The sequence below is a fragment of the Gouania willdenowi genome, chromosome 14 (assembly GCF_900634775.1).
Source record: "Gouania willdenowi chromosome 14, fGouWil2.1, whole genome shotgun sequence".
Classification (NCBI taxonomy): domain Eukaryota; kingdom Metazoa; phylum Chordata; class Actinopteri; order Blenniiformes; family Gobiesocidae; genus Gouania; species Gouania willdenowi.
The window spans coordinates 29,345,903-29,373,234 of NC_041057.1; the positions used below are offsets into that span (position 1 = coordinate 29,345,903).

At 37.0% G+C, this 27,332-nt stretch overlaps 1 protein-coding gene across 1 annotated transcript in view; it reads right to left on the bottom strand.

The window, feature by feature from the left end:
- The window catches only part of med13a (mediator complex subunit 13a), a 161,866-nt gene that overhangs the window by 65,421 nt on the left and 69,113 nt on the right, over positions 1 to 27,332 (bottom strand). The window contains exon 4 of the mRNA XM_028466211.1: positions 8,242 to 8,387. Within this exon, the coding sequence (XP_028322012.1) occupies positions 8,242 to 8,387 (146 nt within the window). The remainder of the gene's footprint in view (positions 1 to 8,241; positions 8,388 to 27,332) is intronic.

Here is a 27,332-nt window from a genome sequence, read left to right on the forward strand (position 1 = left end):
TTTCAGTGCAAATTGCTGTTTGTCTTTGACTTCAAGTATCAAAGACAAACAGATCACCACAGAATAAAGCACACAACCACATGGTAATAAATAATATTGATTTTTATTTGTGACTGGGGGTTTCCACTGGATACGTCGCCGCTACACCACAGCACCGATTCGGTTTTGCCTTGCTGTCCGCCGTCCGGTAATCCCCACCGGTTGTGTTTTGACTGCGTCACGGTGCACTCCGGTTGGACGACTGTGACGTCACGAGACAGAGGAGTTTATATATATTTATATAATCACACGAGAATGCAGTGAACTGTATGTGTTACACATGCAACAGTAAACAGATAAACAGGTCAGTGTTCCTAACAAAGGAGAACAAGGACTCTCTGGATTTATCACAGCCACATTTTCTATCAACAGCCAACAGAGAAGAGATAAAACTGCACCAGTAAAACATGAACTAAATCAAAGTTGCTGCAGTTTACAGTGCAGTTACAGTATGAGAGGAATCAATATAGTGGATGTGAATTTGTTTTTACACATTATGACGTTTTGGTGATGTAGTTACCTGAAAAATAATCTGAAGTGTTTTATTTTGAAAAGTAACAGGATATTTTATTGCAGAGTATGTGGTTAATTTCCTGTTTAGCTTCATTTGCTCTGTGCTGATTGATGAGTGTCCACCAGAACTAGAAGCCCTGCGTATATATGGTGGAGGGCACCGGACTACGGCAGCTGGGAAAGAGCAGACACGCAGCGCAGCGGACCCGGTAGAAATTAACACAGACTTAAGTGGAAACCTATCAGCTCTGGTGGCGCGGCGGTGACGTAACACAGCGGAGCCGCGTCCAGTGGAAGTTGGGGGTAATCCTATTGGCTTCTATCTCTCTCCCATGCACATGCTATTATTACTTTTTTTTTTGTTGTATATTCATACATCTGAATGGATTTTTTTAATGTTCTTCCTTTTTTCCTTTAATGGCTACTCTAAAGTGCCAGCCGATATATCGGTCGACCTCTACAGAAAAGCCCCCCTACGCTGATGAAAACACAGCGTAGGAGGACTACGCTCAACAGTGCTGGTGAGAACCCTGGGTTCACTTCATAGGCTCGAACCACGTGTCAAACTCAACATCTCAGTAGAAACCCTCATGCCAAGTTACACTAATACCTCCATTCATCGCAGGCAATGGCATTTAACACAGACAATATCAATGCCTTTCAAGGGGGCTCTCACACCAGAGGAGAGGCTGTTGCACAGAAATTCCAGTGTTGAATGGACACAGTGATCACTTTATGAACATGGAGTGGGCGCAGAGTTGACAGCGAATATGAAAAGCTCAAGTTATGAAGGTTGGCTGCAGAAAAATCAGAGCGGAAACCCAAGAGGAAGCACATTTTTCACCTTCTCACACTGATGTGGTGTGAAATCTGCAGGGGTGAAAGTAACAGATTATAAGTAAGCATGTCACTGTAACTGAGTTGCTTTTATGGGTACTTGTATTTTTTTACTATATTTCTAAATCAGTCATTTTACTTGTACTTGTAATGAAAGCAATTTGTTATATTTCTACACCCAACCATTACTAAGTAAATTATTATATTTTTGTTTTAAAAAGATCAACGGACATTGTGAAACTACAAAAAAATTAAATGACCAGACAACAATTAAATGCATTACATCAGATTAAACCTAATACATCGCACCAAAACAGCACTGAATACTGGTTATTTTCAGTATGTTCTTAGTCGTGCCATTTCTTATCAATGCATAGCCACTTTCATCAGTTCAGGTTGTGGTTTCTACCTATTATGTTGTTACTCACGTGGCACATTTGGCATGGCACTGTTTTACAGTTCATGAATTTATCTATAATTGGAGCCTGATACATTTTTTTTTATTATGAATTGAATTCATTGGTGTTATTTTATTTAAAAAATAAATGTACATTTTGACAAACCTTTTATTTTACACAGATGCCTTTGTGGAAAATAAATTAAGTTGTGCCAGATTTAGTCTCTTCCTGTTTAGTTCTAAGGTGTAAAAAGTATTGATATATCCTACTCAAGTAGAAGTATTGTTACTTGATTTAGATTGTACTCAAGTACAAGTATAAGTAAGTAAATAAAATAAGTTTCATTTGTGGGAGATTTTATCTCTTCCTTTTTAAATTTATACATGAGATGTTTACTGAATGCAAGGAACTCGTGGCAAGATTTATTACCACGAAAAAAAACATAAGGGATGAAAGTAACGTTTACTTTGAGTTAGGCCTAGGCCGATAATTGATAAATCAATTACTCGGACGGTAAATGAAAATGAACTTGGTAAGTTTGTTGGCCTCGGTATATTGACATATTCATGCGTATTTGGTGACACGCCTGTCGGCTGCAGAGGCTAGTGTTAGCAACGAATATTAAACAGCAGATAACTCAGTCAGTCAATCTCAGATTTAGGTGAATCAAACAGTTATAGTTTGGACATGAACTCTGGACCTACTACGTAGCTTCAAATTGCGACGCTGACTCCACCCAGCGGCCTGTGGAGCAGCAGAGCCTCTTACCCGCGGTGTCCGCCAGCAGAGGAGACGTAAGCGGTGTGATTGGTGGCAAAAGTGGGGATGCTGAGCGGGGCTAGCAACCAAGCTAAGTCCAATGGTACGTTCACACCAAACGCGTTTCGGACATCAAAATCGTGCCTCACGCGCGTAGTTGGACGCTTGTGCTCATTGAATACAGACGCTTGTCACCAGTGTCGGGGATGCGCGCCCAGTGCATTGAGGGGAGGGGCTTCCCTGTTGCCGATGGTGTTCATACAATGGATGATATTGTGGTGATTAGTTACGTTTATAATTCACCCAGTGACTGTGAAGTGGTGGGGAACATTGTGTTGAGAAGGCGGTGTTTCTATTCGGATGTATTTTGGTGTGACTCAGTGTATGCACTGTGATGTTAGAGGGCTACAGAGAAGTGTGGGTGAATGGAGAGTAAAGTTTGCAGTTCCTTGCTGAACATGCTGACTCCGACTCCCGCTCATCGGCTCTACATTATCCAGAGAGTAGCTTGGCTTTATTTGCGCCTCAGCGCTGTTTCTGGATTCACCAGAGCTGCTCTCAGACGAGAGTCGCTTTCAGTGTTACTTCCGTCTCTTCTGCGCCCAGTTTGACAACATGCTGACCGGCATCGGCACTCGCATCTCCTACCAGGACCAGGAGTGCCTGTCCATCTGTTTCCCTCTCCGGTTAGTGTTTTTTTCTTCTTCTCATTCTGAATACGTCACGGTTGGGGAACGCTCCTGATTAGTCAATGCGCCGTGATATGCCCCAAAAGTTCAACAATCCCAACTCCAGCATCGGCTGCATTGGAGGCGCGTCAAAAGCTCTCGCTGCACGAAAAACATCAAAATCCGCCGCACAGGCTTTCGATGCGTTTGGTGTGAACGCGCCACAAGTATTTTGTTTTCCTCGTCTTTCTCCTCCTAACAGGCTATATGACAAGGAGGTTCACCCTCAGCACCTGCATATTTGTTCCATAGCAGAATGAACGGAGTAAACTAGAAACTATTTGGTCAATTCTGTATGATTTAAGACTGAATGAGAACGGAACAGAATGAAACAGGGGAAGGCGGGGCCACGAGCATTTTTGTTTACAAAGGTTCTAACTAGATTGGAAGTGTTACCTGTTAAGGAATGTACAACTATATACCTCTGTGCCTCAATGTTTCATATTTATTGCAAGTGCAATTTTGGTTTTTGAGAGAAACTTGATAAACCATTTTATTTATTCTTTTGGTTGTGTGTGGTTTTGCATTTGAGGTGTTTTTTTTTTTTTTTAAGAGAGACGGGGTCTATTTTTATTGTTTTTGTTTGTGATATTTATTGAAGTGCATTTTATTGCTGAGAGTCCATTTTATTTTAATTTTTTGTTTTATTTGTTTAAAATATTTAAAAGTTCTTGACATTTCAATTACAATGGTAAAAAATACTAATAAGAAATACAAGTTGATTGCATTTGAAAGGGTGTACTTGAATTATTATGATATGTTATCATTACATTAGTGGTTAATTTGGTCTAAAAAAAAAAATGTCGACAATAATATTGTTTATCCGCAATACTTTGTGGGACAATATATCGTCCAGCAAATTCTGTTATCAGACCAGGCCTACTTTGAGTATTATTTATTTGAGCTACTTTTAACTTGTGCTTGAGTATTTTATGTATGACTTGTACTTGAGTACAATATCAATCAAGTAACAGTACTTCTACTTGAGTAGGATACATCAGTACTCTTTACACCTCTGCAAATCTGTTATCAGAACAATGAGGTCCAAATAATGTTATGTCTAGTCTGGCTGTGTTTAATGCATAATAAGAGTTAGACGTTAACGTATGCTAATGAAACAGCACTGCAGTGGAATGCGTGAAACACACATCACTCATTTCTGTTTGGATTAGGACATAAGTGACAGAATGAGAGATATTTGTGTAAAATCATACAGAGGCAAATATCGTTTCTGAGCAAACAAAACATTTCCTTTGTCAGAGAAATGTGTATTACCATCATTACATTACCATTTCAATATGTGAGCGGAAAGACAAACAGAAAATGCTTTGGGGATTACAAAGTGTTCGTCGGGGTTGAAGTAATGAATTTAAAGCTAACGATGGAATATCATTAGAGCAGCAGATTTTATAACTACACAACAATATAATTTAAAGGGACTACAGAGGCTCCTCTTTGAAACTGGCAGTGAGCCCATTGCTAATGAAAGATAGGCTGACAGCTGATTAGAACGACATCGTCCTGGAAACGGCTCTGAAAACGTTCCCATTGCAGAGGCTCTTCATTAAACAATGCTACAGTATGTCCCTGTAAATAGAGCTGTGAGCGGCTCTCAGTTGATATATTTACACACAACGGCTCTGAATAACAGTTATTAGCACCTTAGATTAACAGCCAAGAAATCCCTACTAAAATGTAATGTTTGTTTTCGCCTCTAATTAACAGATATTAATCTAAACTTTATGTCTAACCTTACCATAAGCTGTTAAATAAGTATTTTTCCTCATTTTTTTCTTTTCCACATTTAAATGTCATGGCAATTCTTAAACAGATAGGACTTTTAATGGATATCAACCGTATTTAACCACAACGGAATAAATGATTGGAGAGAAAAGAGAAGACATTTCAAAATAAAACTAGATAATTGCATGATAGTGTACTAGAACTTAGAGTGGCATTATCATTTTCAGAACATGTTCAAACTTAAGGATGGACAAAACATTTATTCCTCTGCTGTTTGTTGTTCAACCGTACAAATATGAGGTTCACTGATTTAACAGAGCACACTGACAACGGGACAACATGCTCAACAATACAAAACAAAGAGCCGAAAAATCCATAAATGCAATAATTGTTACAGTATTATATTCACTACAAGAAAAAAATGGTTTGAGCATTTTTAGAGCTCATAATCTAACAGGTTACATAAAAACTGTTTGCATTATTACATTATGGGACAGGCAAAACATCTTTCCCTTAATAGTGTAAGAACTGTATTAATCAATTAATAATGTATTAATTGTATATATTAAAGCCTTTTGAAGAACCTTGACATTTTTGGTAAATTTTTGTTTACCTTCATATATATATATAGATATAATTTTTTTTTTGTCCCGATCTGATATTGATATGGGATATTGGTCCGAGATCAGCCAGAAAACGAAAAGCAGATTTTATCGTACAGCATCTAAAATCTCCGATATATATTATATTATATTTATTCAATTGTAGAATACTGTAGATATTATGCTAAAGGTTAACATGCATGTAACCAACTGGTTAATAATAAATGAGTCAGTTTTTCTCATACCTACTATTGCTGACTATTGTTCTCTGTTTGAGTAACATCACTTGATCAAGCCTTTTCTAACATTCCACACTACAAAATAAGTCTTAACAGTATGTATGATTCATGATGATGTTGTATTGGATCGACATCGGTATCGGCCAAAAGCAATTTGAGCTGAAAAAGAAATCATGGAATCCATGAACAATACTGTTCACCTGATGCTCATGAGGATCTGGTACCACAGAGTGTTCCAACACTGAAGTAACCATGAAAACCAAATACACAATATTTGGATATATTTTAAATATTGCTGCAACTAGCGGTTAGCTGCAAATTGGGGTAAAAGCAGGGAAAATGTTGGTTTTAGACATTTTTGATGAGCTGATTCTGAATATTGATGTTTCCAAGCTGATTTTCAAGTCCTTCATGCTCAAATGTACAGTTTAAAACTGCTTATGGACATGGTTAGCTTTGAGATGATTTCATGGTCATGCCAACATGTCAGAAAACTCAGCAACGATATTGTACAGCACTATGCGGGTGTAAAAAACAGAGGGATACAGGTGAACAACTTGTCTGCATGACCACAAATTAATGATTTCATTCTCAAGTATTGCTAATACCAACGATTATCTTTGCACAATATGGGACAGCAGATGAAAACTAGCCTCCTTTGGCTAAATCTGGCTCATTTACTGTTTATTAATGTGCATTGTCCCTTTTAAATAATCAATAAATTCAAATTCAATATGTTGTATTGCGGGGCTATGCGCTCCATAGAGTTTTTGCTGCAATGTAATGTAACCTTGAGGATATTCCAAATTGATTTGACTAAAATTTGACTAAATAACCGACATTATAACACTCAATTGATTTTAGATTTAAGAGGTAAAGGGCTCAAGTTACAGCTTGGGAACATTGATATTCTGAATCAGCATACTGTATATACCCAAATTGACCAAAAAAGCTTGATTGCCCACTTTTGCCCCCAAATGCTCCTAACATTCACTTTTTGAGAATCAGGCCTAGTCTAGAGCTCAATTTTACAATTCTTATAACACATGATGGTAGTCATTTTTAATCTCAAACTGTTGAAAGAACTCTCAATTTTTGGAATTTGGAATTTTTGGAATAATTTTCCTCAAATTATTCCACAAAATTTCTTCAAAATCATGAAATTTCAGTACTTAATGATTTATATATAATTTATAAGTGGAATTGTAAATCAGAACACATGAATGTTGAATTTGCTCTTTTTTCCACCTAAAATCTGTGGCCCACTTAAAGGGGACATATTATGAAAAATCTGCTTTTGCAGTTTTTTGGATCACATATGAGGTAACTTCAGTGTCCACCGGCACAAAAAATGTGAAATAAATCCATCCAGTCATTTTTTTGGGGTCTTTGTAAGTCTTACAACACCAGATTTGTGACGTCACAAGTCAAATCGAGAAAGAAAAATACCCTCCCCTACGCTGGTAACTCCACCCCCAACCTGATGAAAACTTTTGAATAAGTCCGCCATTGTTTGTCTCACTAGCAAAGGAGTGATGGCTACCGGTAAAACTCAATACTTAACTTCCCTGCTGTCGGTGCCACGCCTCCACGGTGGACGTACACTGTAGTGTCAGCACTATTTGCTTATGCAGAGGTGTACTCCGCTGTTGTGGTTCGGCTCATTGACAAACCTGTAATACCGCCTTGTATCGCTGATCTGACGTGTTTGTGACACAATGCGACACAGTGGTTGGAGAAAACAAATGATTATCACCTTAAATACACTATTCCTGTAGTTAGAAGAGCAATGGAGGAGGAGGAGAAAGTGACTTAGCAACTTAACACTAAGGTAAGAGTTTGAATGACTGCTGCTGCTGAAATAAACATGGACCCTAAGGGCTGAGACGGACTCACTTACAGTGTTTTACTGTAATGTGCAGTTTTTTGGCTGAAAAAAATAACAACAATGTGTGAATAGCAAAAATAAAACCACTTTGGGGATCACTGATCACCCTGTAAAAGACATGAAATGAGTGAGCGTCTATAGACACGCCCACTCATGAACATGCATAGGTAGGCCCCAAAATGGCCCAATTTCAGAACTGCTCAGAAAGTGACTTTTCAGAGGCTAAAACTCTGGAAAACAGGCAAGTTTGGGAAAATAAAACTCAAATATGTTTTTTGGAGTTCTTAGAACAAACTGAGATGGGTGAAAAATTGAACTAGACCTGAACTAAAATGAGTTTGACGCCCCTGGCCTTCATGCTTTTTTTATTCAAACATCAAACGTGTGTGTTTAGAGGAGCTCCACAATTCAACAGAGCCGATGTTTACAGGCGTCGTGTAACACTTGAATGGTTCTCGCTCTCACTGCAGGTGGAGCAGGAACGTGGAAACCTACCTTGGAAAGGGCTGGACGCCTGCTGAGCCAGTGTGAGGTGGTCTTCTGTTAGATGGTAGATGGGCTGATGCTGGTTTATCTCCACACTGGTGCACACGTTGCTCTCGCCGTGTAGGAAAAAGGTGAAGGCGCAGGACAGGTGCTCACTGTGCAGGAGGAAAGAGGAGAAAGAGCCAAATGAGTCTTTTGGGATTCCTCTACTTTAACCTATGCACCTTTACAAAGAAAACAATAAAAATAGTCCTACAGCATCAGGGTTGAACATGTTTTGAGACCAGTTGCAGACAGAACTCAAAGTACAACAAAAAACGTCTACTTTTAGACAAAGATATGAGATTTCCAATGGCTCCGATAGCTGGACACTTTCATTAATATATCTGTAATTAAAGGCTAAACTCACTCGAAATCAAAATGTATTGAAAGTGTACGAAATCCACATATTAGGAATATAAGTCTAATTGCTGGTACTTTCATTTTAAACAGTTAAATAAGAAATTATAAAATTTTATCATTAGCTTTGGCTTTTTCTGATCATTTTAAATTGAAATAAATACAAATTAAATTGTAAATTAAGGTGTGCATTAAAACATATTACACTTAAATTATAAAAAAAAACATTACTAATTTCCTATATCTACAAAAAAGTTATTATTATCAGTTTAAAACAGAACATAGCAGAAAAAAACAGAACAGAATAGACCTTTACTGATGCCCAGAACAGAAATTCACATGTTACAGCAACAAATATATTATAAAATAAAAAATAGCAAAAAGTACCAAAAAAGGTCAATACTGTACCTGTCCAACATAAGATAATAGTGCAAAAGTGTGAAAACTGTTGGGCATGAATTTGAAACAACAACAAAAACAGCAGAAAAACACTACACACGTGCAAATGACAATTGAAGTATTAATGTTATTGAAAAACACATGTATTGTTTGCAGTTGTTTGCTTTAGTGTATCCGCATATTTTACAATTTAACAAAGGAAAATCTGATTTCTGAGATTTAAAGAATATGTTTCAGGTAGGGCTGCACGATTATTGTCACAATGATAATCACGGTTATTTTTATCAATATATAATCACAATAATAATCACAACTATGTATCATGTTTGGGGAAAATCTGTAATTCTTTTGCACTACTTTTAAAAAAAATAGTATATGAACAGTTTACAGTGCAAAACGAAGCTTTAAATTAAAATTATACCAAAAAATTACCCAAGAATTGAAAATGTACCAAGGGTTAACTGAATAAATACACCATTACACAGTGCTTTCACAAAATGTAACTCATTGGAAACAATTACAGCTCTCAACGCATTACTCAAAGCTGCCACTGACTAAAGGTCTGATTAGATCTGCAGCAGAGCACACATCTTAAATGTAAATATTGCCAATGATCAGGTTAATTTAATTGTGGCAACCAAAATTGTGATCACGATTAAAATGTGATGAATTGTGCAGCCCTAGTTTCAGGACATTATTATTTTCATAGCAATAAAGTGAAGACGATCGAGTCAATAAGGCGGGTTTCCTCTATCCTGTGCTTCTGTGTGTCGTGTGGATGGTGCCTGACTAACCCTGATCTATAAGCAGCTCCACTGCTTATGGCAATAACTACTTATGCCAAAATGACCTCAGCTGCGCACACGACAACGTAAAAAGACCAAGTAAATAAAGTAAGACAAAGAGGCACAGACAGGCACAGGAGTGTAGCGCTTGGGTTAAACTAATGCAAACTGGGAGACACATCCAATAAAAACTATCAAATAACAACTGTGAACTCTGAAGTACATCCAAGAGGGGGGGTTCCTTTGGTTAAACAAATATCAGTCTTCTCTCCCGTTTCTGACACCCCTACTCTGCAGGGGATTAAAGAAGAGGAGCACAGAGGGAGCACTTCAATATATAATAATATAATAATAACACCACCTCCAGAATAAAATGTACGCTAAGAAGAATTTCTCACAATAGGAAATGTAACACCTGGTCAAGGTTGGGGTCAATTATAATTATAATTGATAATTAATTACAATTATGGCGTAAATATAATTGTAAATAATTCTAAATATCATCTTACAAAATGAACAAATTGAAACTGTAACAGAATTCCAGTACTTGGGGTTGGTTCTAGACCCACATCTAAAATTTGATAAACATATTGTGAAAATATTCAAAACCATTAAAAGAAATCTCAATTGTTTTAAATTGATTAGACACTACATCCCAAATCAAGCGGCCCCGCTGTACATGCATGGGATGATCTTCTCCCACATATACTGCATGACAGCATGGAGCCAAGCAGCTCCCTCAGCTAAGAGAAAGGGGATACTTAAGCCACATAAGTTTGAGAACTACAGCACTAAAGGATCATTTTACCATTTAAAAAAAAAAATCTGAAATCAAGGGCCATAATGACTGAAAAGACACCCACACCAAAAATATGAATACATTTTTTTTTTAAATTTGACTAGGAAGCCTAACAAGGTAACCAAGAGATGAGAAACAAATTAGATGAGAGATAATGTTTTTTTTGTATATTTTACAGCTGATTTTTCAAAACTGAACAATTATCATAAGAGATGCTAACAGAAAGCTAACACAAGAGGAAGATTACATTTTATGGGCTTGTTTATTAAATGCTCAGTAATTGTGATTAAACTTTAATAATTGTGATAATTATTATTAATAATTGACTTTCAGGGGAAATATAATAGTTGGATAAAAATGATAATCACCCTAATCGTAATAGAGTTGTAATTGAACATGGTTTATTGAAGAAGTAATTGTAATTGAAAAATATAATTAAACCCAACCCTGGTTGTAGGTAGTGATAACTCCACAGGTTAATGATGAATCAGAGAACACATTACACAAACACTGCAACCATAATTCCACTGAGGAACAAATTCCATGAAGACCAACAATGTGAGAGATGGAGAAAAAGCTACAGTCGCTGTGAGGAAAAAACACAAGCTGAAAGTGGATGTGAGGACAAAGCTGGCGTAGACGCAGCAGACTGAGACGCTGTGTTCAGACAGAACATCGCTCTGTGCTCTGCAGTCACAACTCTCAGCTCGGTCCCCACACAGCCAGCACTGCTGCACATTATTATTACACTTATCAATTAGTGAGCTTCTGATCCCTTATGTCGGTCTCAGGCCTGATTAGGGTCTACTTTAGTGCACAAGATCAGCCGGAATAAAGGCAATTAAAATGCAATCTGCCCCCATTGTGCAGTCTTTGGTGAATTTAGACTCAGAATATTACAATTTCTAGCATTATTAAAGGTAATGCACTGAGGGAATAGAGGAATTATTGGGTGGAATTAATCCAGCACTACTCATATATACAATTAACTAAACGTCTAATAATCAAAACGCTTCAATCTTTATCAGACAATCCTATATGATTAGTTTTAAGTAGCCATTAGGAACAATTTATCTAAGCTATAAGGTTAAAAGTAGCAAAAAACTGGAATCATTACTGAAAAAAAGGATGAGAATGGCCACAGTGTAAACACAAGCCAGGGGTTCTCAACCCTTGGATCAGGACCCAATTTTGGGTCTTTAGACCCTGGGAGGGGTTTAACTATATGAGCAATTTTTTTTTTTTTTGCTTAATTTTACCTTTTTTTCTTTAACGACACCAAACTTGCCATATTTTAACCTATTTTCATCACTTTTTTCGTGCCATATTTTTGCTCATTTTAATGCACTTTTACTACATTAATCCCATCTCTGCCACTTCACTATCAAATTTCAAAGCCTTTTCTGCACATTTTTTCCACTTTCAAAACATTATATACTCTTTCCAACCCTTTTTCCACCTAATGTCACACGTTAACCCATTATTGTCACTATTAACCTCTTTTCACCATATTTGATGCTTCTTCTTCTCAATTTAACCACATTCACTATTTGTCATGGCCATGATTTCCCAGTTAAAACGACTTGTTCCTACTTTTTGAATCACATTACCCAACCCCCTTTTTTGCCACTTTTAAGCCAATATTGACACCTTGAACCCTTTTTACCACTTGTTCGGTCCGTTTTCCATCTTTTAACCAATTTCTGTGGTTTTTAAAACCCATTTAACCACCTTTTCCACCATTTTTGGTCACATTTAACACATTTTATGTCTGATTAAAACAATCGACCTTTATCATTTCCTGTTAATAATCCAATGGCACATTTAAATCCACATATTTCATTTAGTAATGAAAATTGAATCAAATGGCTCTTTTTCATGCTTCTGCAGAGCTTGATGACAACACATTGGTTTCAAACAGGTGTGCTGAAGCAGGGAAACAACTAAAAGTCTCAGGAATCCAGCCCTCGAGAACTGGAGTTGCCCACCTCTGGTTTAGATACTACTAAGATGTGCACACTGCGAGACAGACGAGCAGTTAAACACTGCTGAACATCAGCGTATCTCCCCCTCAGTGATGAATAAAAGGAAGCAAATCACACTGAAAACAACCCGCTAGAATCAATGTCTGGTATTTCCAAAGCAGTTATTTAGTTTAAATCACTGAACAACAATAAACAGTTCAATATGCCAACAGGCAGAACAGGCAGTAGTAACAATAATGATTTGAATGATCAATGCGATCAACAATCACATTAACCTATAAAAGGCAACAAAATAAACATCGTACTGAATATCTTGTTAAGCTCTCTTTAATAATTACACATTTGAACCAACCAGGTGAGGAAACAGGGAGATGAAGAAAGAAATACAGTAAAAGACGGGGATATCCACCCATTTCTGAACCCAAAACAGTGAAGCATTGACTACTGACTCATACAAACAGAGCTGCATCTTAATCGTTAATAGATACACACAGATTTAAAAAAAACCTCCAATATACTCATTTTAAAGATATTACTTACTCCCTCATACATTTTCATGCGCACACATAAATTAACATAGTATGTATCATATATATTTGACTATATTCCACCAGATTAAGACTAGACATTATTAAATGCATGGCCATCCGATATGAAATGATTTACCTAATAGGTAAACACACAAACAAACAAACAAACAAACAAATGAATAAATAAATACATAATTAAATGAGATTAATGGTCTAGGACAAACATGGGCAACTGGCGGCCTGGGAAAAACACATGCGGCACTCTGTCTAATTTGCATGACCCCCAAAATAATAAACAAAAAAATTACAGGACAATACACAAAAGGACAACACGCACGCACGCATGCAGGGCGCCAGTCAATCGCAGGGCAACACATAGACAGACAACCACTCACACTTACATTCACTCCTATGGGCAATTTTAGAAACTCCAATCAACCTCACACTCATGTTTTTGGATTGTGGGAGGAAGCCAGAGTACTCAGAGGAAACCCACGCAGCACAGGGAGAACATGCAAACTCCACGCAGAAAGTGTCCACCCCAGGGCTTGAACCCAGGACCTTCTTGCTGTGAGGCCAACGTGCTCTCACTGAATACTTCTTTACTCAATAAATGTAAATTCAATTTATGCCAAGTAATGCAAGTGTAAGAAAGACCAATAACTCAAGTAATGTCACACAATAAATCTGGTTCATACTCGTACTCCTAAACCCAAGCATGATCACATTCCTCTGATTCTAAAAGAGGGCAAGCGAGCTGTTCTGGGCTTTGAGCCACGTTTTCATCTGAACTTAAGGGCACTAAAGCGTTTCATTCATTACTGTCAAAGAGGCTGTACCCAATCAGAATGAATCATCTTGTGTGGGAAGTGGCAGAAAAGAGAAAAGGCTTGTAGAAAAGTAGGTAAACTACAGCTAATAATGGTGGTGACCCGAGGAGAAGCAGCGATCCAAATGTAAACACTGGTCTGTGGCCAGGTGAGGGTATGAAAAGACATCTGGGGAATTAGGGCGCACATGCAGGCAGGAAGAGCACAAGACGCCTTTGTTTGGGAGGCGTGTCAGCGTTGCTCATGTGCCCCGGTGGTAAATTACACTGCAGTCTGCATCCTGGGACTTTGTGTTATTGTAAAACACCCTGCAGGCCTGAGGCGGGACATGCTATCAGAGCACCTAGAGCATGCAATGGAAACGGCTAAAAGAGACATGAAAGAGTTCAATGGTTGGTACGCTTTAGTACGTCTCGTTTGCACAGCGGGGGGGGGAGTGTCCCAAAACAGTCAGAAAAAGAGGTGAAAAGGGTTTAAAGCGTCAATACTGGCTTAAAAGTGGCAGAAAGTCCAGGAAGTTTATTATTATTTGCACCATAGTATATAGTCATCTTAAAGATTGTGTCATCTTAAAAAGTGACCAAAAAAAGTGAAAAAGGTGGTGAAATGGGATTTTCAAAACCACAGAAATTGGTTGAAAGTTGCAAATTAAAGTGGCCAAAAACGGACAGAAAAAGTGGTAAAAAGGGTTCAAAGTGTAAATATTGGCTTAAAAGTGGCAAAATTGGGGGTTGGGTAATGTAATTTAAAAAGTAGGAACAATTAGTTTAAACTGGCAAGTAAAGCGCATGACAAATGGTGAATTTGGTTTAAAAAAAAAAAAAAAAAGAAGTGAATAATAGGTCAACATATGCAAAAATGCTTGAAAGAGTTCATAAGGGCCAAAAATGTTTGAAAGTGGAAAAAATGTCCAGAAAAGGCATTCAAATTTGACGAAGTGGCAGAAATGGGAGTAATGTATCAAAAATGCATTAAAAAAAGCAAAAATATGGTAAGAAAAAGTGATGAAAATAGGTTAAAATATGGCAAGTTTGGTGTAGTTGCAGAAAAAGGGTAAAAATGAGCAAAAATTGTCTCACATTGTTCCGAAAATATTCATAGTTTTTTTGAAGGCATCTGGTGACCCCCACCCAGTCTCTCGCGACCTGACTCCACGGTTGAGAAGCCCTGACTTCTATTACTGACCAACAGGCTGTTTAGTCAACACGTTACCATGTCTACAGCGAGAGAAAAGATGAAGGAAACATGATGGAGAATGACGAGGTGAGTTAAACGAAGAGCACACCAGGGAGAGAACATGTGCCAGTAATATTCTGCAGACATGGACAGAAAATATTCCCCTCACGCGTACACAGAGACGCTGGCACGACAAACTCACACACACACATCTGTGTTCGTCGGGCACTGGGATAGCTGGAGGAAGAGAGGGCTGCCATCTGTGGCTCAGCAGGCAGAAGCACAACTTCGATCAGTATCACACAAGATCCAAGTCTAATTCTTTTTCTAATGTGATCGCACATTCTGCTCCATCACTGTGAGTGCTTAAGGTGGGCCCATAATCACACATGCCAGCTGCTGCCATTTAAACATTCCCGTGGCAAATGGTCAATTAACAATGCAAAAGTGTTGGATTTGGATGAAAATTATATTTTTAAAGGTCAAATATATTCATAGTATCGTCTGGTTTTGTTAGGAAAGGCTTGGAATTTAGGTTGCAATCCAAAGAAAGACAGAAGTTAAGGGATTTATCTCTGCATTCAATCAATTTTCTGAATAAAAGGTTATTTTCAAACACAAACACAAAAATATTTTTGCACTTGCATGAATGCAAATGTGATCTTCCACAGTATCCCCTGGTATATATCAGATAATAGTTTTATATTGACTTCAAAAATTAAGCTAGAGCTTATTTTAATAATGTGCTGAAAAAAGCAGCTGATTTTCCTGAAATCAGTAGAAAATGACTCACAGTTTTGGTTAAAAACCTTAAAAACTACCGTTTTTAATGCTAATGAAAGTGAAAGTGCATTTGTGGCTTCCACTAACTGCACCTTATCAGTTCACTACGTAACACCTTTAGTGTTGTGTTAAACACCACCACAGGTTGCAGCGTGAACAGATGTCAGTTTCTCTTAAAGGGAACATCTCCTTTCTCATAGAAAGCTTTATTTTATATTCATGACCAAACTTCATATTTAGCCTCAGGGCGGCCAGGATTTCCCTGCAGGACTCCTTCAGAAGTCATAATCCACAGGACATTGTGGCTTGTAATTGTGGGCTGAATTCTCGGGGGTTTCAAATGTCATCTTCCCTGCAGCGACATAGTTCTGGTACTAGAAATGAAAAAAAATAAAAAAATACAGGCTAAACCCAAGACCATAGCTGAGTGTAACAGAGGACTGAGCAATGAAAATACTACCTGTTTGCAACAAACAAAGCAGAACATTATTTGACTTGAAAAGCCACTTCATGTAAATAAAAACAAAATGTTTCATTCTGTTCTATAGATGAAAGTTCCCAATCAACACAAAGTATCAAAGAGAATCAAAATTAAACCAAAATTAATGTGGAAGAAATAGTAATTTTGCATCATCAATTGGGGTTTCTTCAAAAGCCCCTTAAAATGTATGATAAACTGATCAATAATCAATTTAATTTGTGCTAATCAGTTTCTCTCGTGACATAACAGATGGTATCTTGGGAAAGTTTTTTCCCATCAGACACAATGCTTTAACTACCTGCCAAAATAAAAAAATAAAAAACATTGACGTGACACTAATTAGGCCATTACGATAATCGGATGAAAAATGTGGAATTCAGGAACTGAAACAAAACAGGAGCAATAAGAACCTTTTTTTTTCCCCTTTTTATTTTAAATCAGGCTTCAATAAGACACAGAAATACCTGTGTTTTGCAACATTATCACGCACAATATTTGTCACCAGAAAACGGGTAAATAAACGTGAAACAAATGGACAGAGATCACAAAACTGTGTGGGATTATGTGCAACATGAAAATAAGTAATAAAAGTATGTATGATTTGTGCCGATATTGTATCGAATCCATATCGGTATCAGCCCATACGCAAGGCTGCAATATCGGTATCGTATCAGAAGTGAAAAAGTTGTATCAGGACATCCCTAGCATTTTTCCTGTTAAACAGGTGCCTGAGTGTCTAACTGTACCAAACGGAAATGTCACATTTCTCCTGACAACGTATTCTCATGTGATTTCAGCGTAACCCTCCCAGCATCCTTGAATTATCAGAAACACAAATAAATAAAATTAACCAGAGCACTTGGAGAGCGCAAACCTCGACCAAGTTTAGAGATGGAAAGTCACCAGCAGGTGGTGCTGTAGAACCAGGTAAACATCCACATTATGCTCCAAAAGTTGTTCTGGATACTGTATCCACAATACCTGTTGGATCATCTCCAGAATCAGCTCACCAATTTGATTTCAAATCCATTTAAAACTTTTTGAAATATCCTTGCTCAAATACTTCTTCTGGATACTGTATCTAAAGTAGACCTGGGCAATATATCGAGATTCAAGATATATTGAGTTTTCTATTTTAGTGATATAGAAAATTCAAATATCACCTATATCAATATACTTTTATTTTATAGCTTGTTTTGTATTAAAATACTCGTTTGCGTCCTAACCCAGACCTTCCCCTAAACAAGCCACACTACAGAACTCACTCACACGTGCTGTCCCTTATAGGAGAAAAAGCCTAAAGTATCACATAAAGTGCAGCTGTTTGCTCATTTTTGCATCAGCAAATTGAACCCAGAATTGTCTTTCTGGAGATTTTATAGAGTTAAAAATATTGAGATTTATATCGGATGTCGCCATTTTGAGAAAAACATATCGAGATATGAGTTTTGGTCTATATCGCCCAGCTCTAATCTACAGTGCTAACTAGATCATCTCCAAAATCACACTCATTCTTTCTTCTGAGATTGTCCATCAGCTCACAAAAGGTAAACTGATGCAAAAATGGGTAAACAATACTATTGATACTTCTAATATCCAATACCTGCAATACAATGGGGTGTTTATTATCCAGCTGATCATCATTAAGAAGCCCATACTGTCTGGTTTGACATAACTGCTTTGTATAATATGGACATAGATTTATGTCTTTATTACTCAATCAGAAAAAATAAAACATTTCAATCAAACAAAATGTTTTCAATTAAAAAACGCATTTTTGGAGGGCTGAATTTTTTTATTTGATTGAAAATATTTTATTTTTTGATTGAATAATAAAGACATATTGTACCACCCATAATAAGGCCCAAATATTAAAAAAAAGATGCTTTCAATTAGAAAAACATTTTGAATCAAAAAAGTTTACTCCAATCAAAAAATACATATTTTTAATCAAAGACAAAAAGTGTTCAAATGGAAATATTTGGGTCTTAATTTTTTTTTTTTGCGCATTTGAACACTTTTTTTTTTTTAATTGAAAATGTTTTTTTTATTAAAGGAATTTTTCTTTTGATTTGATTTTCATTAAATAATAAAGACACAAATCTACCACCATCGTACAATAGACTAAATATGCAAAACAACAGAGCTGTCAAACCTCTCTCTTCTCTTGCCTTCATCCCTCATCTATAAACGACCCTATAAATGACCCACAATGCTCTCTGCTCCCTGTTTTCCTCTCACCACTATCTCACGTCACTTCTGATTGTCCACTCAGGCACTCCCCGCTCTACTTCTCACATGTAAATAGCCAGTGGCCTTTTTGCACAGTGAGGAAACAATAAGATAATGCAGAGAGGATGTGAAAACAGAGCTGCACACAGAGGAAGGCAGGTGGGCACATGTGCCTTTCAGCTGGCACGGCGTTCACGTCAGACGCCAAAAAGCAGCAGTGACTTGTGGAGAAACAGTGGCAGAGGCAAAGTGAGTGAGACTGGCAGCTCCATTGGCACATAGTGTGTGTGTTCTGCTTCATCGCACATAGATGAGCAGGGAAAGAGGTTTTTCACTTTACCTTTCTAACTGGAGGTAATCCACTTCTTTAGACACAAAGATGTTCCAGAATGACTTATTATAATATCGAAACTTTAACCTCTCATCAATGAAATCATCATCTAAACTGTTTTTCTTTTTGCCCCAATATGACACAGAAAAATCAATTTGACCGAGTCAAATTCCTCGTGTGTACAACATACACTTGGCCAATAAAGATGATTCTGATTCTGATTCTGATTTGCGTGTTTTGGGTAAGGCTGAACAATTAATTGCATTTATAATATAATAAAACATGGCTTTCTAATCGCAAAGGTTGCAATTTTTGATTTATTTTTTTTTCGTCCTGTCTTGTACTGTACATGTTTCATGAAATGTGAAGTTAGTTAGATATGTGAAAGAGGTAAAGCCACAGATTTGTTTGCTTTATTGCTGTAATCTGTGCTTTAAAATGTATATTTTATATTTATTTAAAGTTTAAATAAATCTGAAATTGTTCATTATGAAACAAATTGATTTATTGCTTGTGTTCATTGAAAAATAAATGACAAGAGGCCCTTGAAAAAATAATTGCATATTAAATCGCAATCGGGAAAAAAAATCACAATCACATTATTTTCCAAAATCGTTCAGCCCTAGTTTTGGGACAATATCATGCATTTACGCACTATTTATCCAAGGAAAACAGGTGACTAAAGAGTAGCAAATAGACAAATATGTCAAATTTCACTCATAATCTCGATCAAAATCTCAAGATACGTAATCACTAGAACTGAGTAAAACAATCAATTTAATTGACCTTGAATCAATTTCATTGAAAATTTACAAAATCAATTCACAGGTGCTGAAATCACGTAGCAGCCGCCTAAGGGTGGAAGAGAAAAACAATTTGGTGATATATCGCAATATTTCACCGCACGATTATCGTATTGATACAAAAAAAAAGTCCAATTCGATCTTTTTAATCATGTTTATTTAATGAAAAACCACTTCATTGAGCTAACATCTGTATAGCACGAACACACTAGGTGTCAGTGAACCATATCAGACCTTGTTAAACTACATCACTTATCAATGCATTTTAGCTGGAAGTTGATTGCACTTTATTTTAAAACAAAAAAACACACTTTTATAGATGTATGTAGTTACTTATTTTAAGGAATTCAGGAACTTGACAGAATCAGAATCTGTTGTGGAAGCAAAAGTTGAACTTTTTCATAAAATTTCATTTGACAGTTTGATAAACATACCCCTTGTTTTTGATATTGGTACTTGAATTACAGTTGGTTAACATTTACTTGTTCTTGCAAGTAAAAAAAAATCAATTCTATTTCATACCATTTTGTACTTGTAAAGGTGAAATTTGTAATTATTGATATCTTGATTGTATAATTTAGTATCAGGATGTATTGAGATATGTCGTATTGTGACATGCAAATCGTGAATTGTATCGTATCGACAGATTCATGGTAATGCAGCAAACCCATAAAGCCGGCCCAACTCAAGTCAGAAGTTTGACTTTCTTATAAATATGCAAGTTCAATTTGAAAGATCAATACTGAATCGAAATCGAATCGTGATTAATTGATTCAAAACCTAATTAATCAAAATCTTATCGATTCAGGAAATTGGCCACAATACCCAGCTCTAGTAATCACAAGGTTGTGTAGGATTTTCAGTCAAATTTGAGGGTGATTGGCAGTATTACATTAAAAATTTAATCGAAATAACTATATACACGAATGAAACCCTCACTTACACGTTTTGGGACCAAATCACGTATTTCCATGTTTTTTTTTTTTCGGGAAAACTAGTGGCAACAACAAAACATGTCAAATTTCTTCCTGCGTAATCTCGCATGATTTCAGCTTAACCGTCCCGGCTTCAATAAATCATCTGAAGCAGGTTAAAGTAAAAACACTCGTGGACTCTATTAACACTATTAAACATGTCTGTTCCAATTTCGGGAAGTTTAATAGCCAGAAAAGTCAACTAAAGAGGGATACACTGCGATTTTTTGAATCGTTGTACTCAGCTCCTGCTCAAACTGTGTGACACTGTAAGGACCGACACGATCTGACTGCTCACACTGTACGTTCATACACGACACGTCGGGGTCTTGTTTCCGGAAATGCAACGTACCATTAAAACGGATGAAGAAGAAGAACCAGGAAGTGGAGAGACACTCGCAAATCTCAGCAAAAAGAGCTTTAAAAAAGAAAAGACGACGATGTGATGGACCAGGAGCTGGCTGGACAGACGTGGGCAGTACAGTCTGTCAATTTTACAGTGGTCCTACGGTGTTCGCACATGCGCAGTGTGAGCGTTTACGGTAAGCCGGTCCGTGGCACTGCTTCAACTGTGAGATAACCTCACGAGGAGCGACTGGATTTCAAACATGTTTGATTTCCTTACGACCTATGATTGTTGATCGGGAGCTGGTCGTGAGGTGTTAACCGTTTCTCGTGACCCCATGTATACTACACGATGCACGACACACGGTCTCGCAGACACTCGCACGATACCCCAAAATAGACGCACGAGTCAAAAATCGGCTCTAACTTGGCCAAAAATCGCACAGTGTATGCCTGCCTTAAGATGACAAAATGCAAATAAAACAGAAATGTGGAAACTGACGTGGAAAAGGGTAGACTCTGAAATGAAATTGAGGAAATTCTGAAAACAGGAAATGGCATCCAAACCAATAATATTAGTATTTTCCAAACCTACAAATGGTCGAAAAAAAGAGTTTGCTGCACTTAAACAATACTTGTTTAACCCCATCACAATTTTTTCAACAGTTTCCCCATGTATTTGCTCATTTAGTTTTTTTCACATTGACGTAATATTCTTTTTGCCTTGCTTTTGTGTTTTTGCTAAGGTAAGCTGCTTTATATAATACATTGGAAGTGCTGCTTCAATATTTAATTACTCTGCTTATGTTCTAAGGCTTTACTGAGTTACAAGGACATGTAAAATAAACTTTGTAAATGATGTAAAAGTCAAAAGAGGACAACAATAATTGCCAAAGAGTTCAATGTGTGATCTATTAAAAAGAGACAAAAACACACTTGGATTGATGCACAAATATTGTGTCTTTAAAGGAAGGTAACACTTCATCTGAAGCACACAATACCTCAGCTGTGGCTTTCTATAATACATTAAAAGAAACTCTTTCTTTTCTGATATAGTGTTGTTTTGGGACACCTGGCATTCTGGGACAATGTGAGGCTCGTAAACATGTTCTGACTTTGCTGTACGCTGAAACGTTTGAAAAATTGAAATGGTTTCTAATGAATTGCTGCGATACTGGTTTTGGCGCCACATCAAAACATGTGTTGCTAACAGTTGTGTGCTCTTAAAGAAATGCTGCTTCTTTCTCAAACCCACAAAGTGGGAGTAATGCAGCTGTAAATTCAACTACTAAAAGAACTTTTAAGCTGTAACTTAACAACTCGAAGCTTTTACAACAAAGTATAAGCATCATTTATAGCAGGGGTTCTCAACCTTGGGGTCAGGATCCCATTCAGGGCCATAAGACACTGGAAGGGGTTCGCCAGATGCCTTCAAGAAACTATTTTTTTTTTGTGTGTGCTTTTTTTTACCCTATTTCAGCAACAACACCAAACTTGCCATATTTTAACTTATTTTCATCACTTTTCTTGCTATGTTTTTGCTCCTTTTAATCCATTTCTGGATCTCCAATTTCAATGTCTTTTCTGCACATTTCTTTCCACTTTCAAGACATTTTCGACATTTAAAAAAACGCTCTCCACCATTTTTCCAACCTAATGTTGCATATGATGACCTATTGTTGCAACTTTTAACCTTTTTTTCCACCATATTCCATTCTTTATTTTTGTTAATTTAGCCACATTCATGATTAGTCATGCCCATTATTTGACAGTTTAAATAATTGTTCCTACTTTTTTAATGACTTTTGCCCTATTGCGAACATGTAAAAAAAACTAATGATGACATTAGTTTAAAGTTGTTAGTGGCTATTAAAATAGGAACATGATGATTTCCAATTAAATGTGATGGAAATGAAACAATCTCTCTATAAAAGCAAGGAAGTTCTGCATGTGTGTGTGTGTGTGTGTGTGTGTGTTTGTGGAGAGAAATTCAACCCGACGTGGTGTCTGTTCAACCTGAAACTTTTTTAACAGCTTCCAAATAGCCCAAGTGTGTGCAACCGTTATTTTGGACTTATTTGGTGTTGCAAAACGTTTATTTTTTGTGGTACTTCCGGGTCTGTTTTTTGTCTCTCTCAAGTCTCACGCATTGGGCGTACGCATATACAAAAAGTACACAAAACAACAACAGAAATGCGCAAAAATATACACAAAGGCTAAAAAAAAAACAACAAAATGACTCCAAAAAACATATATTATAGGAAAATACTAACACATTTATCATGCACATGTCCAACAGAATTAAACCAGGGAAATCACACACACTTTTTTACGTTGCACTCGCAAATATAGCCCTTTATAACACGACACAGTACTGAGCATGTACACCTCTTTGTACATCCAACCTTCAAACACATACTCATTTGGCCATAATTGACTAATTAACTCTACTTAAGCTCCGCCCACCATATGAATACATACTTCCGACAGGCACTGTACTAGTTCCATAAATTAAGAAAAATAAAGTTTTGAACGTTGAGACTTAAATATATACATTTTGAAGTTACTGCCAGTCTTCCCTCATTGTCCTACCCCCTAATTAAAAATTAAGACGTGAAAATGTAGTATTTAATGTGATTATATCAAACTGGTAGCCCTTTGAATTACTCACTTTCCTTGAAGTAGCTCATAGTTTCAGAAAGGTTGGTGACCCCTGATGTATGGCAAAACGACAAGTGAAGTAAAAAATTTAATAAAGTCTTAGTTAAAACAACAACAAAAAAAACTAAAGGGTTTTACGTTGGATAATAACCTTAAAAATAAAGCGGCACTTTGGCAAATAAAGACTGAAGTAGATTTGTGCAATGGTTTCCAAATGAAAGAGGTACCATGGTGGTGTGACACTGAGAATGTTTGGGATCTGATCACTAGGAAACAGGGCAGCCATATAACACAAACTTAAAGAGCTTTATCACATTAAATTGTTTTCATACTGCTGAGGAATGAAGAGGAGCAGTGTGAGGCACTTCCATGTCTCAGACTGAAGTTAGGGAGGAAGAAACCACAGCCAGAGGAAGAGCAACAAGTCCCGCTAAAGAGGAGTGATCACATTCCAGGCTAGTGTATCATAACCGCACACGGAAACAGCCAGAGCGGACTAAAGATAACACTGACATAATCCTGACAACAAGCCAGGTTGGAGATCGCTCTCAGTTTGCGTATCGCACAACATCACACACACACCAGGAGTCCCTCCACTCTGTAGTCTGTACTGTACGCTCACTATCAGCTACACACTCTCAAACACATACAGTACTGTTGCTCTAAGAAAGTCTTATATAGACTAAGGCCATTCCAATTGTGCACAACGTAGGCTATAGGGACCATACCAACTTACTGTTCTTAAAATCTTACACTCTAAAACTTGATGACTTGATTAAAAACAAAATCTTTGTTATAAATATATAAAGCCAGAAGTTTGCTAATAGAGAGGGGAGATAGTGCCTAAGGGGATCACTTAATCTGAAGATACAGTATGCTTGTACTTGGACTGGGCGAGCTATATCACGAAATATATGTCGATATTTTGCCCTTGCCTTGAGATGATGATTTGATGCATGCAATTGAACCAGAATGGCATTACTCAATATATAATGATGTTTTTTCTCTGTGATGTAATTGGGGTTTCCCCTAACTATTATAGCATAGGGTTCCTGTTAGATTAAACCCTTAAAAGAAAGTGCGTCAGTTAAAGCCACATGACAAAAGTCACACAGGGACCTTTATTAACAGAGGTGTAAAGAACAATATTAACATTTAGAAAACTAATTATGTGCATTTGTGCACATTTTAAATACAACTTCAGCTGACCAAAGTACTGTACAGTTTTTTTTAATTATTAAAATTATTATTATTTATTTCTATCATTTATGTATTTATTATTACTGACAATAGTGAATTTACTAGATACTATTATCCAAAGTGGCAAACTGAATATATATATAGAGTTACCACTAGGAATGTGCAACATTTTATCGTTTATGATGTATCGTCAAAAATATTCTCACCAGTAAGAATTTGTTATCCCACGATATAAACGATAAATTCCCATGTCTGAAATTAGCGAGGGCTACGGGCCATTTGTCCCTCAATTTAGCCAAGAATGCCCATAAAATCCTTGTTCCGTGGGCCAAAACTGCCCCTGTTTGTTGTCAACTTGTCATTCTCCATTTACAGGAGCTCCGCAGCGAAGCCTCCGCAGCCGCGGTGTGCACCACGCCTCCTGCCTCCAGCTCTCACACACCCACAGACGGCGGTGCTCGTCTCAGCTACCTGAAGCTGACGTGCTGCGATACATCATGGACCACTACTTGGTTAAAACCAGACAACTATCCAACAAAGGGAACCAATCCAAGTTCTTCCGTCAGATCCACCCAAAGTTCCACAAACTCGGGGACAGAGATGAACCTGTAGCAACAATTATGAACTGGAAACTCAACTGAAGCTAACTATGCTAAGCTAATCCACCAACACACAGACAGGGCTAAGAGCTAATGCTAACCACTCCATATAAGGAACAGACCAAATAAAAAGAACACATCTTACTGTCATAAAGCCACAGAGAGCCATCGATTTGTTTATGGTCAGATTTAACACTTGTATGGAAGAATAAAAGCTAAACATGTCACACGTTGTGTGAAATAAATGTTAGCATAATATTAATGTCACTATGCATCCGTCCAAACTTGTGAAATGCAATATTTTTTAATTATATTTCACGTGTTCACAGACAAAGCTGGTCTCATTAGACTAATCTAACGATTGGGATTATTACACCTAAATATACTGATGATGACTAAATCATCAGCTTGATCTGGTTTGATTATAGGAAATCAGAGTTATTAATTAACCATAACTTTAGGCAACTCATTATCAGATAAATAAACAAGATTCAGCAACAGTAAAAACACTGATGGAGTTATTTGTGCTTTTCATGTGTTTTTTTTTTTTGTTTTACTGAGCATTATGAATGTCATAGACTTCCTTATTATGGGGACCATGTCTTTAGCGATATGATAAGCCATAGCTTTCACTCGTTTTTTCGTAGGGGCACCCCGTGGGCCAGTGAATCCTGCAGCAGGGTTTGTTTCGGCGTAGTCTGACACACTCCTCGTACTGGACATTATGGTGGGTTTGTCGTGCTCGAACCTTTAGTTGAAACTGGTTTTTGACATTCCTTACAAAGCACACTTTGCTGCTAGTCATCTGAACCATTAAACTTTTATTTAATAACCAACTCTTCACTGTCTGCATGTTGTCGCTGCAGAGGTGAGTGAGTGGAGGAGAGGGGGGGGGGTTCATCAGCGCGTGTGAGACATTGACACGGGAAAGGAAGAGGACCTGCGGCCAATGGAAATAAATGTATTGCTATTTCAACGCAAAATGAACTATATATAAACAATATTATCAATATAAATTCAAATATCAATATATCACCCAGCATTAGCTCGTACTACCCTCAAAAGTCAATGTATCTTACGAAAAGGTGTCAACCTATAGAACAGTTTAAATGAAAACTGGAAAAGTGCTGCTCGTCTGCAGATATACAAAATATATTGTAAGAGAAGATTTTGGGAAAAATATGCAAATAACATTGGACCATAGCCCTTTTCTAACTGTAATAGTTGGAATTAATACAAATGCTACATCATAAACAACAACATAATGTATGTATCAATGTGTGTACTTTGTGTGTTAGTACAAAATGTGAATTTCCTTTTCTAGTGTCTAGTGCTGACGTGTAACAGGGGGCCCCCAAAGTAAACACACAAAATGACAGTAAAATACACAAAAAAACAAACTAAATTAATCAAAATCACTCCAAAAACTCACGATGACTACAAAAATAGCCAGAAATCTGTAAAACAACAATAAAAATACGAAAATTAAAAACCATTAAGAAAAATCTTTGTTAAACAGGCAAGTTTCGTTAAATTTACATTTCCCATGTTGTTTATACATTTTATTTTAAAAACGAATGCTACCATTTATCTTGACTAGATACAATCAAAAAATCATACATATTCTTAAGAATTCATGAATTTAATGCTTTTTTAAGGATCCGTGGGAACTCTGTTATAAGCTTTCTTGCTTCAGCCTACTCCTTTTGAGCTTTCATGTGTTTTGTAAAAATGATGAATATGAATTGCTCAAATAAGTACTTGGAATACTTTTAGCTCCATAATCAC